The sequence below is a fragment of the Physeter macrocephalus genome, chromosome 8, assembly GCF_002837175.3.
Source record: "Physeter macrocephalus isolate SW-GA chromosome 8, ASM283717v5, whole genome shotgun sequence".
Taxonomy (NCBI): domain Eukaryota; kingdom Metazoa; phylum Chordata; class Mammalia; order Artiodactyla; family Physeteridae; genus Physeter; species Physeter macrocephalus.
In genome coordinates, this window is record NC_041221.1 from 21044011 (window position 1) to 21059842 (window position 15832).

Sequence of the window (15832 nt, forward strand, 5' to 3'; positions counted from 1 at the left end):
TCTCTGTCCTTTCCCTGGAGCAGCGACGGGACCGCAGTGGGGTCTGTCAGCTCCCTACGCAGGTCTGGAGGGTCGGCCGGCGGAGGGCGAGGACTCCGCACGGTGGTGTGGAAACGTCCACCGGCAGCGCCGGCCTCGCGTCCCTGCGCACGCGCGGCGCGGCTAGGCGGCTGCCGGTACCCCAGGGCCAGCGCGCATGTCTCCACGCCTCAGCCTTGCGCGGCGGTGGGAGGTGGCGCTGTCGGCCGCTGCCGGGCCGAGGGCGGCGCGCCGCTTCGCGGCTTCTCCGTGCCCCACCGCAGCCCAGTTTGGTCTAGAAAGGCCCACGAAATCGCCGCCGTCACCGCCCCCTTCCAGCCCCTCCCTGTCGCGTATCCTTCCGTCGCGGTGCACCCCGCCCCCCCGCGCCCCCCGGCCCTCGCCGAGGAGAACCCCAGTACGCAGGCGCGGTAACCAAGGCGGCGGTGTCTAGTGAGGATTTGAAATCGGCCGCGCGTGCGCACTGGCGTCCCGGCCCCGGCGAGGGAGGCCGCGCTTCCTCCCCGCCAGCCCCCGCCCCGCTCCCTCCCCGCCCCTCATTGGAGCGGAGGCGGCGGCGCCCCCTCCTTCCCCCGCGCTCTGTCGCCGCCGAGAGTGTCTTTTCGCCGCCGCCGCCGCCGCTGCAGGAACGCGGAGCGAGCGGCGCGAGCGTGACCGAGGGCCGGGCGCACGGCGGCGGCCCTCCCGTGGGTCCCGGGCTGCGCGGCGCCTGGGCCCGCCCCCTCGGCCCTGCCGCCCGCCCCCTCCGATGGCCTCTCCCGCCGGCCCGAGTGGAACGCCGCCGCCGCCGCGGCCCCCGCGCCCGCCCCGCGCCGCGTGAAGGGAGCCCGACAGGCCTGAGCAGCCCGCCGCGGCCTGCCCGGGCCCCGCCAGGCCGCCGCAAGCCGGGACCCCGACGGGAGCCGCCGCAGCGAGCCGGCCTGAGCCGCGGCGCAGGCCCGCCCGCCCGTCCGTCCGCCCGGCCGCGCGCGGCCCGTCCGTCCGTCCGTGCGCGGCGCGGCCGGGGCTCGGGGCGCGGCGGGGGCGGGGCCGGGGCGGACGGGCGCGCGGGCCCGCGGGGCGGCGCGTGGATGGTGAGCAGCCCGCCGCGCCCCCCCCGGGCCCCGCCAGGCCGCCGCAAGCCGGGACCCCGACGGGAGCCGCCGCAGCGAGCCGGCCTGAGCCGCGGCGCAGGCCCGCCCGCCCGTCCGTCCGCCCGGCCGCGCGCGGCCCGTCCGTCCGTCCGTGCGCGGCGCGGCCGGGGCTCGGGGCGCGGCGGGGGCGGGGCCGGGGCGGACGGGCGCGCGGGCCCGCGGGGCGGCGCGTGGATGGATCCGCGCGTGGCCTGGATCCAGCCCGAGCAGAAGGGGCCGGCCAATGCCCTGTGGATGCAGATCTGGGAGACCTCGCAGGGCGTGGGCCGCGGCGGCTCGGGCTTCGCGTCCTACTTCTGCCTCAACTCGCCCGCACTGGACACGGCAGCCGCGGCGGGGACGGCCGGGCTGGGCGGCGGCGGCCTGGCGGGGCCCGCGCTGCCCGCCGCGTCGCCCCAGCCGCCCGCGCCCGGCCCCGCCGCGCTGCCCCCCGCGCTGCTGACGGCGCTCGGGCCCGCGGCTGAGGGCGCCCGGCGCCTGCACAAGTCGCCGTCTCTGTCGTCGTCGTCCTCGTCCTCGTCCAATGCCGAATCGGGCACGGAGAGCCCCGGCTGCTCCTCGTCGTCCTCCAGCAGCGCCTCGCTCGGCCGGGCGGGAGGAGGCCGCGGCGGCGCCTTCTTCCACTTCGCCGACGGTCCTTCGAGCGGCCCCGGCGTGGCCAACGGGCACCCCGGGCCGCGCGGCCCCGCGCCCGCCGGCTCCCCGCCGCAGCACCAGTTCCACCCGGGCCGCCGGAAACGCGAGAACAAGGCCAGCACGTACGGCCTCAACTACCTGCTGTCCGGCAGCCGCGCGGCCGCGCTGAGCGGAGGGGGCGGCCCTGGGCCCCAGGCGCCGCGGCCCGGCACGCCGTGGAAGAGCCGCGCGTACAGCCCGGGTATCCAGGGGTGAGTGCGCGCGGCGCGGCGAGGCGCGGGGACCGGGGAGGGGGGCGGGGGGGCGGCGCCCGCCCGTGGGGATCCCGGCCCGGCCGGGCGCGCCACCCCGCCGCGGGGCTCCCCGGGCAACGCCGTGGGAGCTCGGAGGTCCCCATCCGGGCTCCCGTCTTATTTGGAGCGTGGATGTTGGAGGCCAACGTCCGACTCCTTGGGAGGTTGTTGTTATTTCCATTTTCCACTTAACAAACGAATGAAATGTCCGGATTTTTGCACTAACAGTGTAGGAGAGGGACCGTTGAGTCCGATTTGTGCAGATGTTTTCCTTTTCTCCCTGGCGAAACTGGAAAAGAGGTCGCCTAACTTTCTCTCCATCTCCTCCCACCCCACCCCGACAGGTTAGGGACCTTTTGTCAAAGTGGGGTGCAGATAGGTGTGGAGTTTGTTAGCTTGCAGAGGATTATAGTATTGCCAAGGAATTTGAATGAAGTGGAAGGTAAATATTGGTTAAATGTTAAATGATTCTCCGCGGAAATCCATTTGAAAGAGGATTAGATTTTTGGTAACGATACAATTTAACCAACAGAGAATTTAGAAACGACATTTTCGGGAGGAGGTTTCAATGTTACGGTTTAATTTTGTGCCGAAAGTGACAGACAGTATCATCTGCAGTTTCTTATTTTTAAACAAGTTAGTAGCATTCAAAGAAAGTAAAAAACGTTTGTAGCAAATACTTATTCTCTGGAATGCGTCACCTCTCTTTTACGTATTTCCACATCAGCCTAAAGGGGATTCGAAGTTCCTTTTAGGGTTAGTGCAATTATAGACGCAAGGACTGGTGAAAAAGGTGTGTGTGTGTGTTGTGTTGGAGCAGTCCCAGGTGACGCTGCTCAGGTGTGAGTGCTGCTTACCCAGCCCTCTTACCTTCCTGTGCTTTTCTGAGCACCTGGAAACAAGATATGTGTATGTAGGTTTTATGTTGGTATTTCAGGACTTAAATCATAAACTCTCCTTGTACAATCTCATGCTGACTTAAAGGCACCTAATGATTTTCCTGGGTGTTAGGGTTGGAAAACATTAGAGGCTTAGAAATCCCTCGATTGCTACCTATTGAAATTATCTCTTCAAGTAACTTTTTCTTTTTTAGGTCTGTTTATTCTGCTTTGAAGTGTATTGTAAAACACTTAAGTTGATACTACTTTAGAGTGTATGATATACAGTAATAGCTGCGTTCTGGAACTCGTTTCACCTGGTGTGGGTTGGAAGCATTACTTTCTTAAATTCTTTGAAGCCTTGAGCATGCACTCAGCCCCAAGGAGGAGCCCAGACTCCTCTTCCCTCTGTTTCTCCAGTTCTTACTTGTAGAACTTTCTAGGAAGAGGTGGTGGAGACACAGTTCCTTTCTTCTTTTCTTTCTTTCATTTATTTATTTTTTGGGCTGCGTTGGGTCTTCGTTGCTGCACACAGGCTTTCTCTAGTCGCGGCGAGCGGGGGCTACTCTTCACTGCTGTTCACGGGCTTCTCATTGCGGTGGCTTCTCGTTGCGGAGCGCGGGCTCTAGGCGCGTGGACTTCAGTAGTTGCAGCACGCCGCCTCAGTAGTTGTGGCTCGCGGGCTCTAGAGCGCAGCCTCAGTAGTTGGTGGCTCACGGGCTTAGTTGCTCCGCGGCACGTGGGATCTTCCCTGACCAGGACTCGAACCCACGTCCCCTGCATTGGCAGGCGGATTCTTAACCACTGCACCACCAGGGAAGTCCCGGACACAGTTTCTTGATGTATGGCGTTAAACGTAAGAGTTCTTTGGGGGACCTGTAGGTTTCCAGCCTGTCTTGTAACTGGAATTGACTCTGTGTCTTAGCACTTGGAAAACAGAAGGCGCGTGGTCTTTGCTTGTAGAGCATTTTTGGGCCCAGACCGTCAGGAGCCCTGCTTTTTCCTCTCATGAGCTGGTAGCAGTGCCAGTGTGATGCCCTTGTGCAAACTGCTCAGGCTCTGGAAGCTGTTTCCTCGCCCATAGTTTCTAGTACGCCTCAGTACATAGGTTGCTATTGCTTTCCTTAATAAATGAGCCTACTACCTGCCAGGTGCTGCCCTGGGATCTGGGGGAGGGGTCGGCATGGGAGACACAGCCTCAGGACCCTGACTTGAAAACCTGAGTCTGGGGTGCCCGCACCTAGGGCCCATGAGCCCTGCCTGTCCAGTCTCTCTCTGCCTGTCCTCCTCACCATCACGTGGCCTGTTGTCGTCTCTAGTGAGGTTGCTCACGAACCCCGAGGGGGTCATCACGCCTTCTTGCCCTCCTTGGACCGTTCCCGGCGCGGCCAGTGGGCTGCTCTCCTCTGGCAGCAGCTTGGGTCAGGTCCCACCCCCGGGCACCTCCCTCGCCCCCGTTAGGTTAGAGGCAAAGCCTGATACCCGGCCCGCTTCCCGGGTGCTGCCCCCCTGGGCCCTGCCTGGGGTCTCCACTCCCTCTCTGTCAGGGTCCCCCGCTTCCACCCCCATCAGTCTGTTAGAAGTCGTGTAGGGCTAAAGAGTGGGCTGCGAAGCGGCCAGGAATTCTGTGTTTCGGCCCACCTAAATAGGCGGGCTGCGTTGGCCGCCCTTCCTTGCCCGCCTCTACGGGTGTCCCTGGGCCTGTCCACTCTCTGCCATCCCTGCCTAGAGGAGGAGCCTGCTAGGACTGCCTGTCACGTGCCTGGAAGGGTGAGTACCCTACGCTTGGTTCACTGCTCTGAATCCTAGAGGACTGCCCATCTAGAAGGGCGGAGCCGAGGAAGGGTGCACCGGAGGGAGGGTCCTTCGTGAGCAGACATTTCCACGGGCCGCTGGGCTTCTCCAACTAACTTTCTGGTATTGAGAGATAGCTGTGTCTGGAACTTGCTCCAGGCTACCAGCTTACCCAGAGTGATGAGGAAGGCCACCGGAAGGTCTCTCACTTGTGGCTTAGAAAGGGAAAGAACTGAGATAAGAGATCGCCTAGGCCAGCCAGCAGAAAAGAATCTTGTTGATGAGGAGTTGCTCAGCCCATCTAGTGTCAGGACAGCATTTCTGGAAAGACAGTGGCTGCAGTCCTCAAGAAAGGGTAAGCGGTTGCTGGTGGGGGGCAGTGTGAGTAGCGTCATCTGAGCCCATTGGGCCTTGGCCTGGTAGCCCATGTAGCAGCTGGCACCATCCCTCCTTTCTTGGGGACGTTTCTGCCCTTGGGATCTTTGCCTGGCGGCCGCCTTGTAACAACCTGTTTGCATCCTTGAGTAAGACGAAGAAAAAGCAGGTGAAAGTGGACAGGAATTAGCGCGAGAACCTTCAGAGCGGAGAAGGTCAAATTCTCGTTTCTTAGTCTGTTTCCTTGGTTGAGCTCTCAGTCTTGAGACTGGCCCTGAGCATGTGTCCTGGCCTCTGGCTGCCGCCACTTTCTCCGGCCCTTGTCTCCTGACCCAGCAGTACTTTGTGACTTTGCCTGGGTCAGTCTCAACAGCTTCAGAAACCTTCCCAGTTCAAAGGTAAAGAGGAGTCCTGTGTAAGTGAGAGTGGGAGCGTGCACCTCAGATACTCTGCCGCGTCCTTCCTGGTGCCCCGTAGACCCCCAGGAAGGAGATCCTGGAATGGAGAGAACCCAGCGCCCTGGCGGATGCCGGCAGTCCGGGCCCTGCCCTGGCTTGTGTCCAGCGTTTGTCCTCTCAGGCCTGCCTGCAGTGTGCAGGGTCACACGCGACACCCTCCTTGCAGGCCCCTTGACGGTATTTCATTTTTTTAACATCTTCTGTTCCCTCAAAGAAAATTCACTTAGCCTGAAGCTTGTGAGAAGCCGGCAGATGTCGCTTCAGAGGAGTGGCCGGCGAGCCCCGCTGGGCCCCGGCCTGGGTTCTTTCTAACTCCACGCATGTTCTCTTTTCTCCTTTCTCCCAAGTCAGTGTCTGGAGAAGATTCAGGACCCCTCCTCTCCCTCTGTGCCTCCAGCCTGACGTGGCACTACCTGCAGCCCAGCGCGTGGCCTCCCGCGGCTCGTCCTGAGGGGACCAGTGGGAGGGCACAGGTGAAGGTCCGGCAGGACCTGCCGTGGACCATGGCTGTCACCACTCTTGTTGCCTCTGTCTCAGTCTCATCTCTTCCTGCAAACGTCCGTGGATGCACAGGAATGGTTATTGTGAGATGGTGGCACCCGTGGGCCTTGTTTTCTGAGTGTTCATCCTTGGAGGCCCCGAGGGTGACGCGCTGGGCACGCGTTTGCTGCTGCACTGACCGTTCGTGCAATTAGCTCCCACTTGGATGCTCCTCCCTGCGTGAAAGTTGCCTCCTTGTCCCTGCCCCTCGCGCCACGGCCAGTCTCTCTGCAAAGTGAACTTGAAGATCCAGCCCGAGATGCTGGCTGTGACAGTCGGGGAAGGTGATGCCTGGGCGCTGGTGAACGAGGACGGGCAAAGCTAGCACCGCTGACACTCGGAGCCGGGGCTGCCCGGGAGGAGGAGGAGGGGCGGGACGGAGCTCTGGAAGTGGAGGGTCAGCGTATTAGGAGTCCTCTGAAAAGTGGGCCCTCGAATGATCTTGTAAAAAATGGCCCCCTGGTTGCTCCTGCTGTGGAGGTCAGGGTGGGATAAAGCGGACGTCCTGCTGCCGTGAGCTCTGGGTGGAAGAGCAGTGCCAAGGCATTGCCCTTGCTGCCGCTTAGATGTGACACGTGGTTGTGACTTAATTGCTCCTAAACGTATTTTTAAGTGCTTTAAAGTAAACAAGTTTTTCAGAATTTAAGATCTGTTTTTCAAAGTAAAGTCTCAGAACTTCCTTTGGTCGCTGTGTAATATAAAATTTTGGCCCCCATTTTAAATGGATTCATGTAAATACAAGGAGGGATAACAGTCATCCTTGGAAAATAAGGCTTTGTGTGCCGTGGTTAGGTCATGATGGTTTAAGATTTGGGTTTTTGGTTGTGAAGTAGAAGAGGGTTGTAGTAAACAAACAAAGAAAAGCCTGTGATGTTCAGATTCAGAAACTTGATTTTGATGGTACAGCCAGAAGGCAGGCTCACCGGGGAGGGGTGACTGAATCTCACGCACTGGAGTCATAGGAGGTGGTCATAAGCTACAGCGTCACCTGGAAATTGCCCCTGTCCAGCACAGCTGTGCAGAGGCCTGCCTAGAAGACTCTGGTCAGCTTGTCAGGGATTTCTTCTCTCAGAAGGCTGCTGAGTGGGTGTGGCACCCGAGGAAGGGCAGGTGGGTGGTCTCGGTAATCGAGACAGGTGCCCCAGACATCTGCCCCCAGTACGTACGAACGAGCCTCCCAGTGAGGTGCTCACAGGTGCCTCTCCCCGACGGCTTGGGATTTGCACTAAAAATGAAATGTCTTATGCTAGGATTTCCGTGCTGCACTGGTTTGCTGCTGCTGTGTAACAAATGTCCACGGGCTCAGTGGCTTTACAGCAGCACTCATGGATGTCTCACAGGTTCTGTGGGTCAGAGGTTGGCGCTGGGGCCTGGGTTCTCTGCGCAGGCACTCCGCTGGCTGAAGTCTCGGGCCGCCCGCTGTGTTCTCTGCCGGGGCTCAGGGTCTTCCTGCGAGCTCACTCCTGTTATTGGATGATTCCATTCCTTGCAGTTATAGGACTGAGGTCCCTGATTTCTTGCTGGCTGCCCGCTGGGGCCTCTCTCAGCTCCTTTAAGCCACCTGCATCCTTTGGTTCGAGGCCCTTCCATCTTCAAACCCACCACAGGGCTTTGAATCTCTAGATGGCTCTGCCAGCTGAAGGAAGCCTTCTGCGTTAAGGGCTCACAGAGTTGGGTCAGGTCCACCCAGGTGACTGTCTGTGTTTAGGGCACGTAATCATACAGCATAATCACAGGAGCAGTGACAATTTCATCACGGCCGCAGGGGCCGGGGGTCAGGGTACAGAATCTGCTGGGGGCTGCCTGCCGCACATGCAGGTGTTCTCTCGTACGTAGACTTCTGTGCTGTGGGAACACAGGTTGTGTTTTTCCTTCCCAACACTTCTCTCCTTTGACTGGACTCCAGCCCATCACGATGACTCTTGCAGATTGTTGTCCTCTGGCTTGGTTGTCACCCCTGAACTCAGGGACAGCCAGAGTGATCATAGCTGTGGGTGCCTTTCTGTGCCTTTCTCACGTGGACTGTTCTTAAAATATGTCACCTGAGAAGAGGTTATGTGAAAGCCCCGGGGATGAACATACGGAAATTACAGCGATTGAGAAGTGCCGTCTGTGAGGTGCCTGCGCTGGCCAGCTTGGGAGAGGTGCCGCTCCTGTGCTGGGGGAGGGAGGTCGGTGGCTCACCCGAGTCTCCTCCAGAGTCAGTACACGGGCGCCTGCAGTCCACGCTTGCTTTGCAGAAGACCCTGCACCACTTGTCCTGCAGCGCAGCTTAACGGGAGTGGTGTCCTGCCCAGAAGCCCGGCCTCAGAGCTCTGTCCCTTCCTGTGGAGTCACTACTGCTCTTCAAAACTGACCCCTGCTCTCCTGGGTCTCTTCGGGGGCAGATGGCCGCGTCCTAGCCGGCATTCCCAGTGCCAGGCATGCAGCAAGCCGCTGCTGAGTAGGTGTCTGGTGAGGGAGTGAGTGAATGAAAGCAAGGAAGAGAGGAGGACTCTGGCAGCCTAGAGGAACAAGCGAGGTGTGGCCAGTCTGCAGAGTTTAAATAAACCAAATGCTAAAAATAACTTTTGCTGTTTGTTTTAGAATCTCTGCAGACTTGAGCGCCAACTCTGAAGTTATTGAAATGCAGAATGAAGTAAAATCTCTTGCAGTGCCTGCCTTCCTGAAGAGTGTGGTTAGATCAGTTTTATGCCTTGTGACAGAATGTAAAAACAAAACATTCAACAAAATTTCTGTTCTCCGTTAGAAAGGTATCTCCATTTAGTTCCAACTGGCCTTTTTCTTACTATAAAATTAATACCGACATGAAAAGTTAGAAAACTTGGTACCTGGTGAGCGTCCTGTCGCCTGTTCGCACGCACGTGGCCTGGGCTTCGGAGGCCTGTGTTCCCTTTGCTGGTGGGAGGGGACGGAGGCTGGGCCCCGCCCTGGCCTGCGAGGCCCGGCGCAGAAGTTTGTCCTTCTCTGCGCTGACAGGGTGGACTTGACTGAGGGCTCTGAGGTTCCCCCTGGTGGGGAGTGGCTTTGATTATCAGCACCATGCCTTTTTATTGTGGGTTTGTGCTCTTTTTAAATTCCCAAATAGCTGCTCTGAACAATCATTTAAGCTCTCTGTGGTTTGAGGTCAGAGTTAATTTCCTAAGTGATAACATGTGGATGTAGGTAGTTGATATCTTCTCATGTTTGAAAGAGATTTCAGGTGATCTTAACGTTTCTGGAATCCTGGGAATCTGAAGGAATGGCTAGAGTGCTAGTAGTTAAAGGGAAATGAAAAATCCAGCTATTTGTGGGTGTTTTTTTCTTCCATCCCTTTAGCGTCGGGCTGGCCTGCATCTCGGGTCGCCTGGCTCCCGGGTCTGGGCGTGGCTGGCTTCGTCGAGGGTTCTGACTTCGGAGCCTCAGCGTCCCACCCGTGCAGCAGGGCCTGCCCCATTGCCCTCGCAGGGCTTATCAGAGGAGGGAGCCGGGGGCTCGCTGTGTGAGTGGTCACGTGGGGGAGTTAGGAGGGCTGCTCCTTTCCTTTTCTCCTCTCTTCCCTAAAGAAATGGAAACCAGACTTCTTGTTGCCAACCAGATACAGACAGCCTCCCCTCTCAGGCCAAAACTTTTCTCTCGGAGGGGCCGCTGGAGACTTGCAGTCGGTGTTCTCAGGGCAGGCGGGCACAGCGCAGGCGGCGGGCACAGCGCAGGCGGCGGGCACAGCGGAGACCGACCCACCTGATGCGTGGAAACGCTTTCTCCTTTTGAGCCAAGGCAGACTTTTCTCTTTCTAAAAATTTAAACAATGCCTGAATCATGTGTTCTCTAGGATTTTAAGTAAGAATCTTGTCTTCCCAGAGCTTTCAGGGTTTTCCTGATGTATTTATCAGGTATGTGTGTGCTGCCCTGTGTAACTTGCTGAGAGTTGTTTGGGATTTTGGTCTTGTTCTGTGCAGAGTGCAAGGAGTGGATGTTATGCTGTTTCTCTGAGCTCTTTGCAGCTTTTAGCGCATGCTCTGTGTATAGTGCAGGAAGCCAAAGTGAGGGCCTGGGAAGGTCAGGACTAGAGCAGCACCATCTGTGGAGCATTCTGTGAGGACGGGGGCCTCTAGTTCTGTGCTGCCCAGTGAAGGAGTCTCCAGCCACGTGTGGCCGCTGAGCCCTTGAAGTGTGACTGATGGGATTGAGGAACTGGATTTTAGTTGTTTTTAATTTTCGTTGAAATTTAAATGGTCTTATGTTTGGACAGCACCGAGCTGCAGTAACTTTAGATTCCTTACTTGGAACACAGATTCCTTACTTGATTCAGTAACTGCTGCCTAAATAAATCCAAACTCAAACAGCAGCAAAAGCTGCGCTACTCAGCAAGTTGCCACTGGAAAGCTCCAGAAATGGTGTTTCTGCGTTTCTAGTATAAATCCTTTTCAGAGGGCTGCTGTTTCAGTAACACATGAAGCATAAAATGGGTTCCTGCGCTCGGGGTGTCTGGTCCAGCAGGCAGGTGGTGGCTCTCCGCACCTCTGCACACGGGCTAATGACATAATCCAGCCTCTCCCCACCGGGCAGTGCCCTTGGGCAGCACAGAGCACAGGGGCCCCAGCATGGGGTCGGCTCTGTGCACGAGGTTCCTCCCTGCGTTCTCAGAGCAGACCATGAAACGGGTGGGTTTTCTCTTGTTTTGGAGACAGAAAAGCAAAGCCTAAACAGGCTAATGTGATCTGGCCGAAGGCGCTGCATGTGGAAGTGTCAGTCTAGCTCTGACATTGGGGAGCTGCGAACAGGTCTTAAACGAAGAGCTTAAACGAAGTTCCTGAAACGGAGGAGCCGTCCCCAAGACGCGGAGATGGAAACTAGCAGCTTGCTCTCTCAGACCTGGCTTTCGTGTGTCTGCTGAGGGCCATTTGCTTTTCTTCTTTCCTAGAGAGAGCAGACTGGGGGAGGGGGCCCAGGTCCTCCCGTAAGGACTTTGCCGGTCTGATGACCAATGACAGAGATGGGGGAGGTGGGTGGGGCAGCGCTGGGGGCGGCCCCGGGGACCAGAAGCCCATCCTGCTGCTGTAGTACAAGGAGCTCCTGCTTCCCCCAGGCGTCCGAAGCTGCCTGCGGGCAGTCGTGGTGGAGGCAGCAGGGCTCCTGCCACCTGGGTTATTCTCAGAAGTTGCACTTTATGAAAAACGAAGCATCTGATGAATCGTTGGCTTGTGTTTTTCTGGAAGACAGTGGAAAGGCCGAGAAGCAGGACTGGCGAGCGTTTGCCGACTGCCTCCTTGGTGTCAGGCGCTGCCTCCGCTGCAGAGCCTGCTTTCTCCCAATTCCCCCGGGCAGTAACTCATTTTAAGTCTTGGTAGATGAAGAAGCATCTCGTCCAGGGTGCAACTAGAAGATAAAAGAACGGGCGCCTCAGCGCAGGCCTGCTTGACAAGAAAGCCCCTGTGTTCACTGCTGCCTCCCAGGAAGGGGTTGGTGCCCCCAGAGAAAGAACCAGAAGCAGGAACTTGGTGAACTGGCGGGGGCTGGGGGGGTGGGGTGGGTGGGTGGGTGGTGCCTTAGCGCGAGAGATGCTGCCTCTAGCTCAGGAAGGGAGAGGCTGACAGTTGGGCAGCGGGGCAGAGTGGGACCAGCGCCTCTCCTGGAGAGGACGGGGCGGGGGGAGGGGGGGGGGGGGGGGGGGGCGGGCGGGGGGGGGGGGGGGGGGGGGGGGGGGGGGGGGGGGGGGGGGGGGGGGGGGGGGGGGGGGGTGGTGCCTTAGCGCCACACAGTAAGGAGGATATTGGTTACTGGCGTCTTTTCCAAATGTAAGCAAACAGATCAAAAAATTGAAGTATAACTCTGAAATGACTGAAATAGAAAAGAGGGTACCTTGCATGGCTTGTGAAATGCAAAGAAATTCTGAAGTATTGTTATAAGTTATTTCTTGTAAAAACGTGGGTGAGGAATCTGGCTAAAGAGTCGGTGTCTCTCTCGAAGACTGCCTCACAAGAGACAGACGAAGTAAACCTAAGTACAAGATGATGGATAGAAATACGAGTATAGAACTGAGACCAAATTCCAAAGAATGGGGACCTGTGAGAATTGTCACAGGCTAAGGCCTGGAATGAAGGGAAGCTTGCAAAATTGGTAAGAGTAAAAAGGGCCTCTTAGGATCAGAGTAAGCCCGTAGGAAGTAAGTAAAAAGCTGGGCTGGTAAGACGGCTCAGTGTTCCGGAGCCTTCCGTAGCAGCTGGATGCTTCAGCTTTTCCTTTGCTCCCATCAGGTGAGTGGTCCTCCGTACTTGTCATGGTATTAATCGTCACTGGCCCTACTGAGCCCTCACCCCTTCCAGGTGAGGGAAAGAGTCTTGTCTCCTTACTGTGTAGGAGAGGGTGGTGTAGGAGAGGGCGTGAGGCTCACACTGCCCATAGGTGCAGAGCTGGCGTGGGAGCCCAAGCAGTCTGATGCCACAGCCCGTCTTCTTAACTGCTGGACCCTCGGAGCAAAGAGGGGATTGTCCAAAGAGGAATAACAGTAGGAAGAAAACACTATGTTGAGTTCCAGTCTCTAGGTCAAGAGAAATGACTACTGGCTTCTCAGGAGGGGTAGCAGACGACATCATGAAGCTCCGCCCCATCCCTGTACGTCTCTCGGGCACCCTGCAGATGGACCCAAGAGGAATCTGAGTGGCTTCCGGCAGAGCCAGCAGCAGGCCCTGGTCTGTCACCCTGCGGCTCTCCAGTGGCTCCTTTACGAGCCGGTGACAGCACGGCTGTGCGTGACACCGTGCCTCTATGGTTCTGTTTGCTCGTTGCTTTAAAATGAGAGACTGATTTGGACTGTGCTTTATGCTGATTTTTAAATAATGGTATTGTTTTTATAAAACAGATTTGTGTGTATTTTTGGGTAAAAAGCAGAAAGCTTTAAAAATCACTCAACCCCACCACCCAGAAGTAACCACGAACCCATTAGGTGACTGCCATTGTAGACATCTCTCTAAGCCCTGTATGGACGGACACATGCATTGATCAACAGAAATACTTCTATTACAATTTATGTTCTCCTTAAATACAATTTACTAAATTATTAATTTTGCTTGAAAGCGAAAGTAATGTTTAACTTCAAAAAGAAATAATAGTTTCTAAGATATGTTGCTGAGACTAAGGATATAAAGAAGATTAAAAACCGTCTGTGGCTAAGTGCAAAGAAAAGTTAAAGTTTTAATGAAATCACTTCAGTTTGTCTGCTGCCATGTAGGGTAGTGATGTTAGCCCTTGGTATGGACTGAGTTGTCTCCACTCAGATCATAGGTTGAAGCTGCAATGTGGTGGCATCAGGAGGTGTGGCCTTTGGGAGGTGATGGGTTTAGATGAGGTCGTGGGTGGGCCCTCATCATGGGATTAGTGCCCTTATGAGAAAGACCAGAGAGTTCACTCGTTCTCTCTCCACCACGTGAGGGCACATTGAGAAGCTGGCAGTCTGTGAGCCAGGAAGAGGGCCCTCCCCATAACCCGGCCTTGCTGGTGCCTGGATCTTGAACTTCCAGCTTCCAGAACTGTGAGACATAAATGTCTGTCATTTAAGGCGCCCAGTCTGTGGTATCCCTTTACAGCAGCCCAAGCAGACTAAGACAGCCCTTTATGTAGCCTCCCAGCTCCTGATTTGCATTATGTTGTTTGTCTGCCACCATGAGTTAGGCATTTGTATTTTGTTCTGCAGTTATGGTCACTACCATTTGTTGAGCTCTTACTGAGTGCTAGACCCCATTCTAAATCCTTTGTCTGTATTCATTAAATCCTCCTGACAGTGCCACGTGAGGGGGCGCCATCAGCATCCTCATGTTTCACGTGAGGAGACTGAAGCCCAGAGCAGCTGAGGGTCCCGCACGGTTTTGTAGCGGATCCTGCCATCCTGCCTTGGCCCTGAACACTGCAGTTTGCAGCCGATTAGTCTGGGTTCTGTCTTTGCATAGACTTCATGCTGTGTGCCAGGCTCTCACCGGGACTCCGGCAGCTTTCCACGTTCTGATGGACATCTTCGGCAGGGCTCCGGGGGCCGTACTGCCCGGCCCCCCTGCGGGATGGGCTCTGTGCACGGCCCTTCACTCCACTCTGACCGGCCCGGCCTGGTAGCCCTCAGCCCGCCCCACGGGTCCACGCGGCCCTGCTGCGTTCCATCTGTGCTGCGTGTCAAGAGTCGAGTTTGTACAGGAGAGCTCACGAGCTCCATGTTCCCCGAAGCCTGCCAGGGCCTGGAGAACAGGGTCCCCGCTTCACGACCTTGGCATGCTCCCCGACGTCTCTTGCTGCGAATGTTGTCAGAGATCTGGGGCGAGACTGATCCCGCTTCAGGGAGGTGGTTTCTTCTGGATGCCCGCCTGGCCGCGCCTTCCTCTCGTCGTCACCTGGTCCTTTCTGCAGCGTTGGCCCTGCATCAGCCCTTCCTGGACCGCAGCTGCCCTTCCACTCGCAGGCCGGGCTCTGCCTTGACTTTAGGGGCTGGTGCCCTGTCGGGCCTTCGGCGCAGCCCTGGTTTCATCTTCCACCTTTTCCACGTGGACGGCTTGACTTACTTTCTTTTCCTCTCTGTCCATCTTCCTTAAATGGGCCCTTCTCAGGTGTTGGCACAGCGGCTTCCCTGTCCTCTCCTGCAGCTCCTTGCCCTCTTTCACCCTGTGTTTACGGCCACGTTCTCACCGAGCTTTTCTGTAGCACGAGGCGTGGGAGTGGGTTTTCCTGATCCCGGCTGGCGTCTCCTCCCACACTGGGGTCCTTGTCCTCATGATGTTTGGGGCCCCTTTCTCTTCCTCTTTGTTTGCTGTGCCACGTTCATGGGTTGCCATCTCTGCTGATGCGACCTGAGTGTGTTCTGAGCCCTCCGACATCCCCTAGAACTTTCCCTCTCAGGCCAGGCTGCAGGTTTGAGAGGCTGCTGCGTCTTTGGCCGACCCTCTGGGACCCGTCGGCCCCCAGGTGGAGAGTCGAGTCTTGGGGCGAGTCCGTGGGCCACCTTGTTGGGGGCCTGTAGTCTGTTCCCTGAATTAGTTCAGCCTCTTAGGGCCCAGCTCGTCTGGCCCAGTCCTTTCATGGCCTTGGGGTCCTCAGAAGCCTGGTGTCGTCTGCTCTGAAGTCAGCCCAGGTAACAGAAGACCCTCGCTGCTGGTGTGTCAGACTCAGGCTCCCCCTGTCCTCTAGGCCCTGCTGACTTCCTCTCAGGGCCTCCAGGTTTGTCCCCTGATCTTTGCACATCTGGCTGCTTCTTGCCCTTCTGTCTTGGCTCCAGTATCAGCTCTTTGGGAGGCTGTCCCTGACCATACGATATAAAGTAGCCATAAAGACAGCCGTGGCCACCATTTGGAGTCTCTGCATAGTGTGCTCATACTTGGGGTTGATTTTGGTTGTTTACTTTGCTCCCTTCTCTGTGCCCCTAACCCAGCTCAGCTAGCATGAGGGACTTACTGATTTTGTCTTGCTCACTCTATAGCCGGTGTCAGAACAGCACCTGCTCCATCGTGGGTTGGCAGTAAATAACTGTACAATGATGACTTGCGTCTGCTTTCTGTACTTCAATATTGACTGAAACCTTTGGATCCGTTAAGTTCTGTGCTTTGCCCTCCCTTCCTCCCTGCCTTTCTATTTTTGCTAGTTTTCCAGCACTTTGTGTTGTCCTTTCTTTTTTTTTTTTTAAATCTTTATTGGAGTATAATTGTTTTACAATGGTGTGTTAGTTTCTG

At 56.8% G+C, this 15832-nt stretch overlaps 1 protein-coding gene across 2 annotated transcripts in view; it reads left to right on the plus strand.

The window, feature by feature from the left end:
- Window positions 1-1304: 1304 nt before the first annotated feature.
- TENT4A (terminal nucleotidyltransferase 4A) overlaps window positions 1305-15832 on the plus strand; it is a 49051-nt gene continuing 34523 nt past the window's right edge. For both annotated transcript variants that reach the window (XM_024122735.2, XM_024122739.2), the window contains exon 1: window positions 1305-2059. In XM_024122735.2, coding sequence (XP_023978503.2) covers window positions 1347-2059 — 713 coding nt within the window. In that variant the 5' untranslated portion in view covers window positions 1305-1346. The remainder of the gene's footprint in view (window positions 2060-15832) is intronic.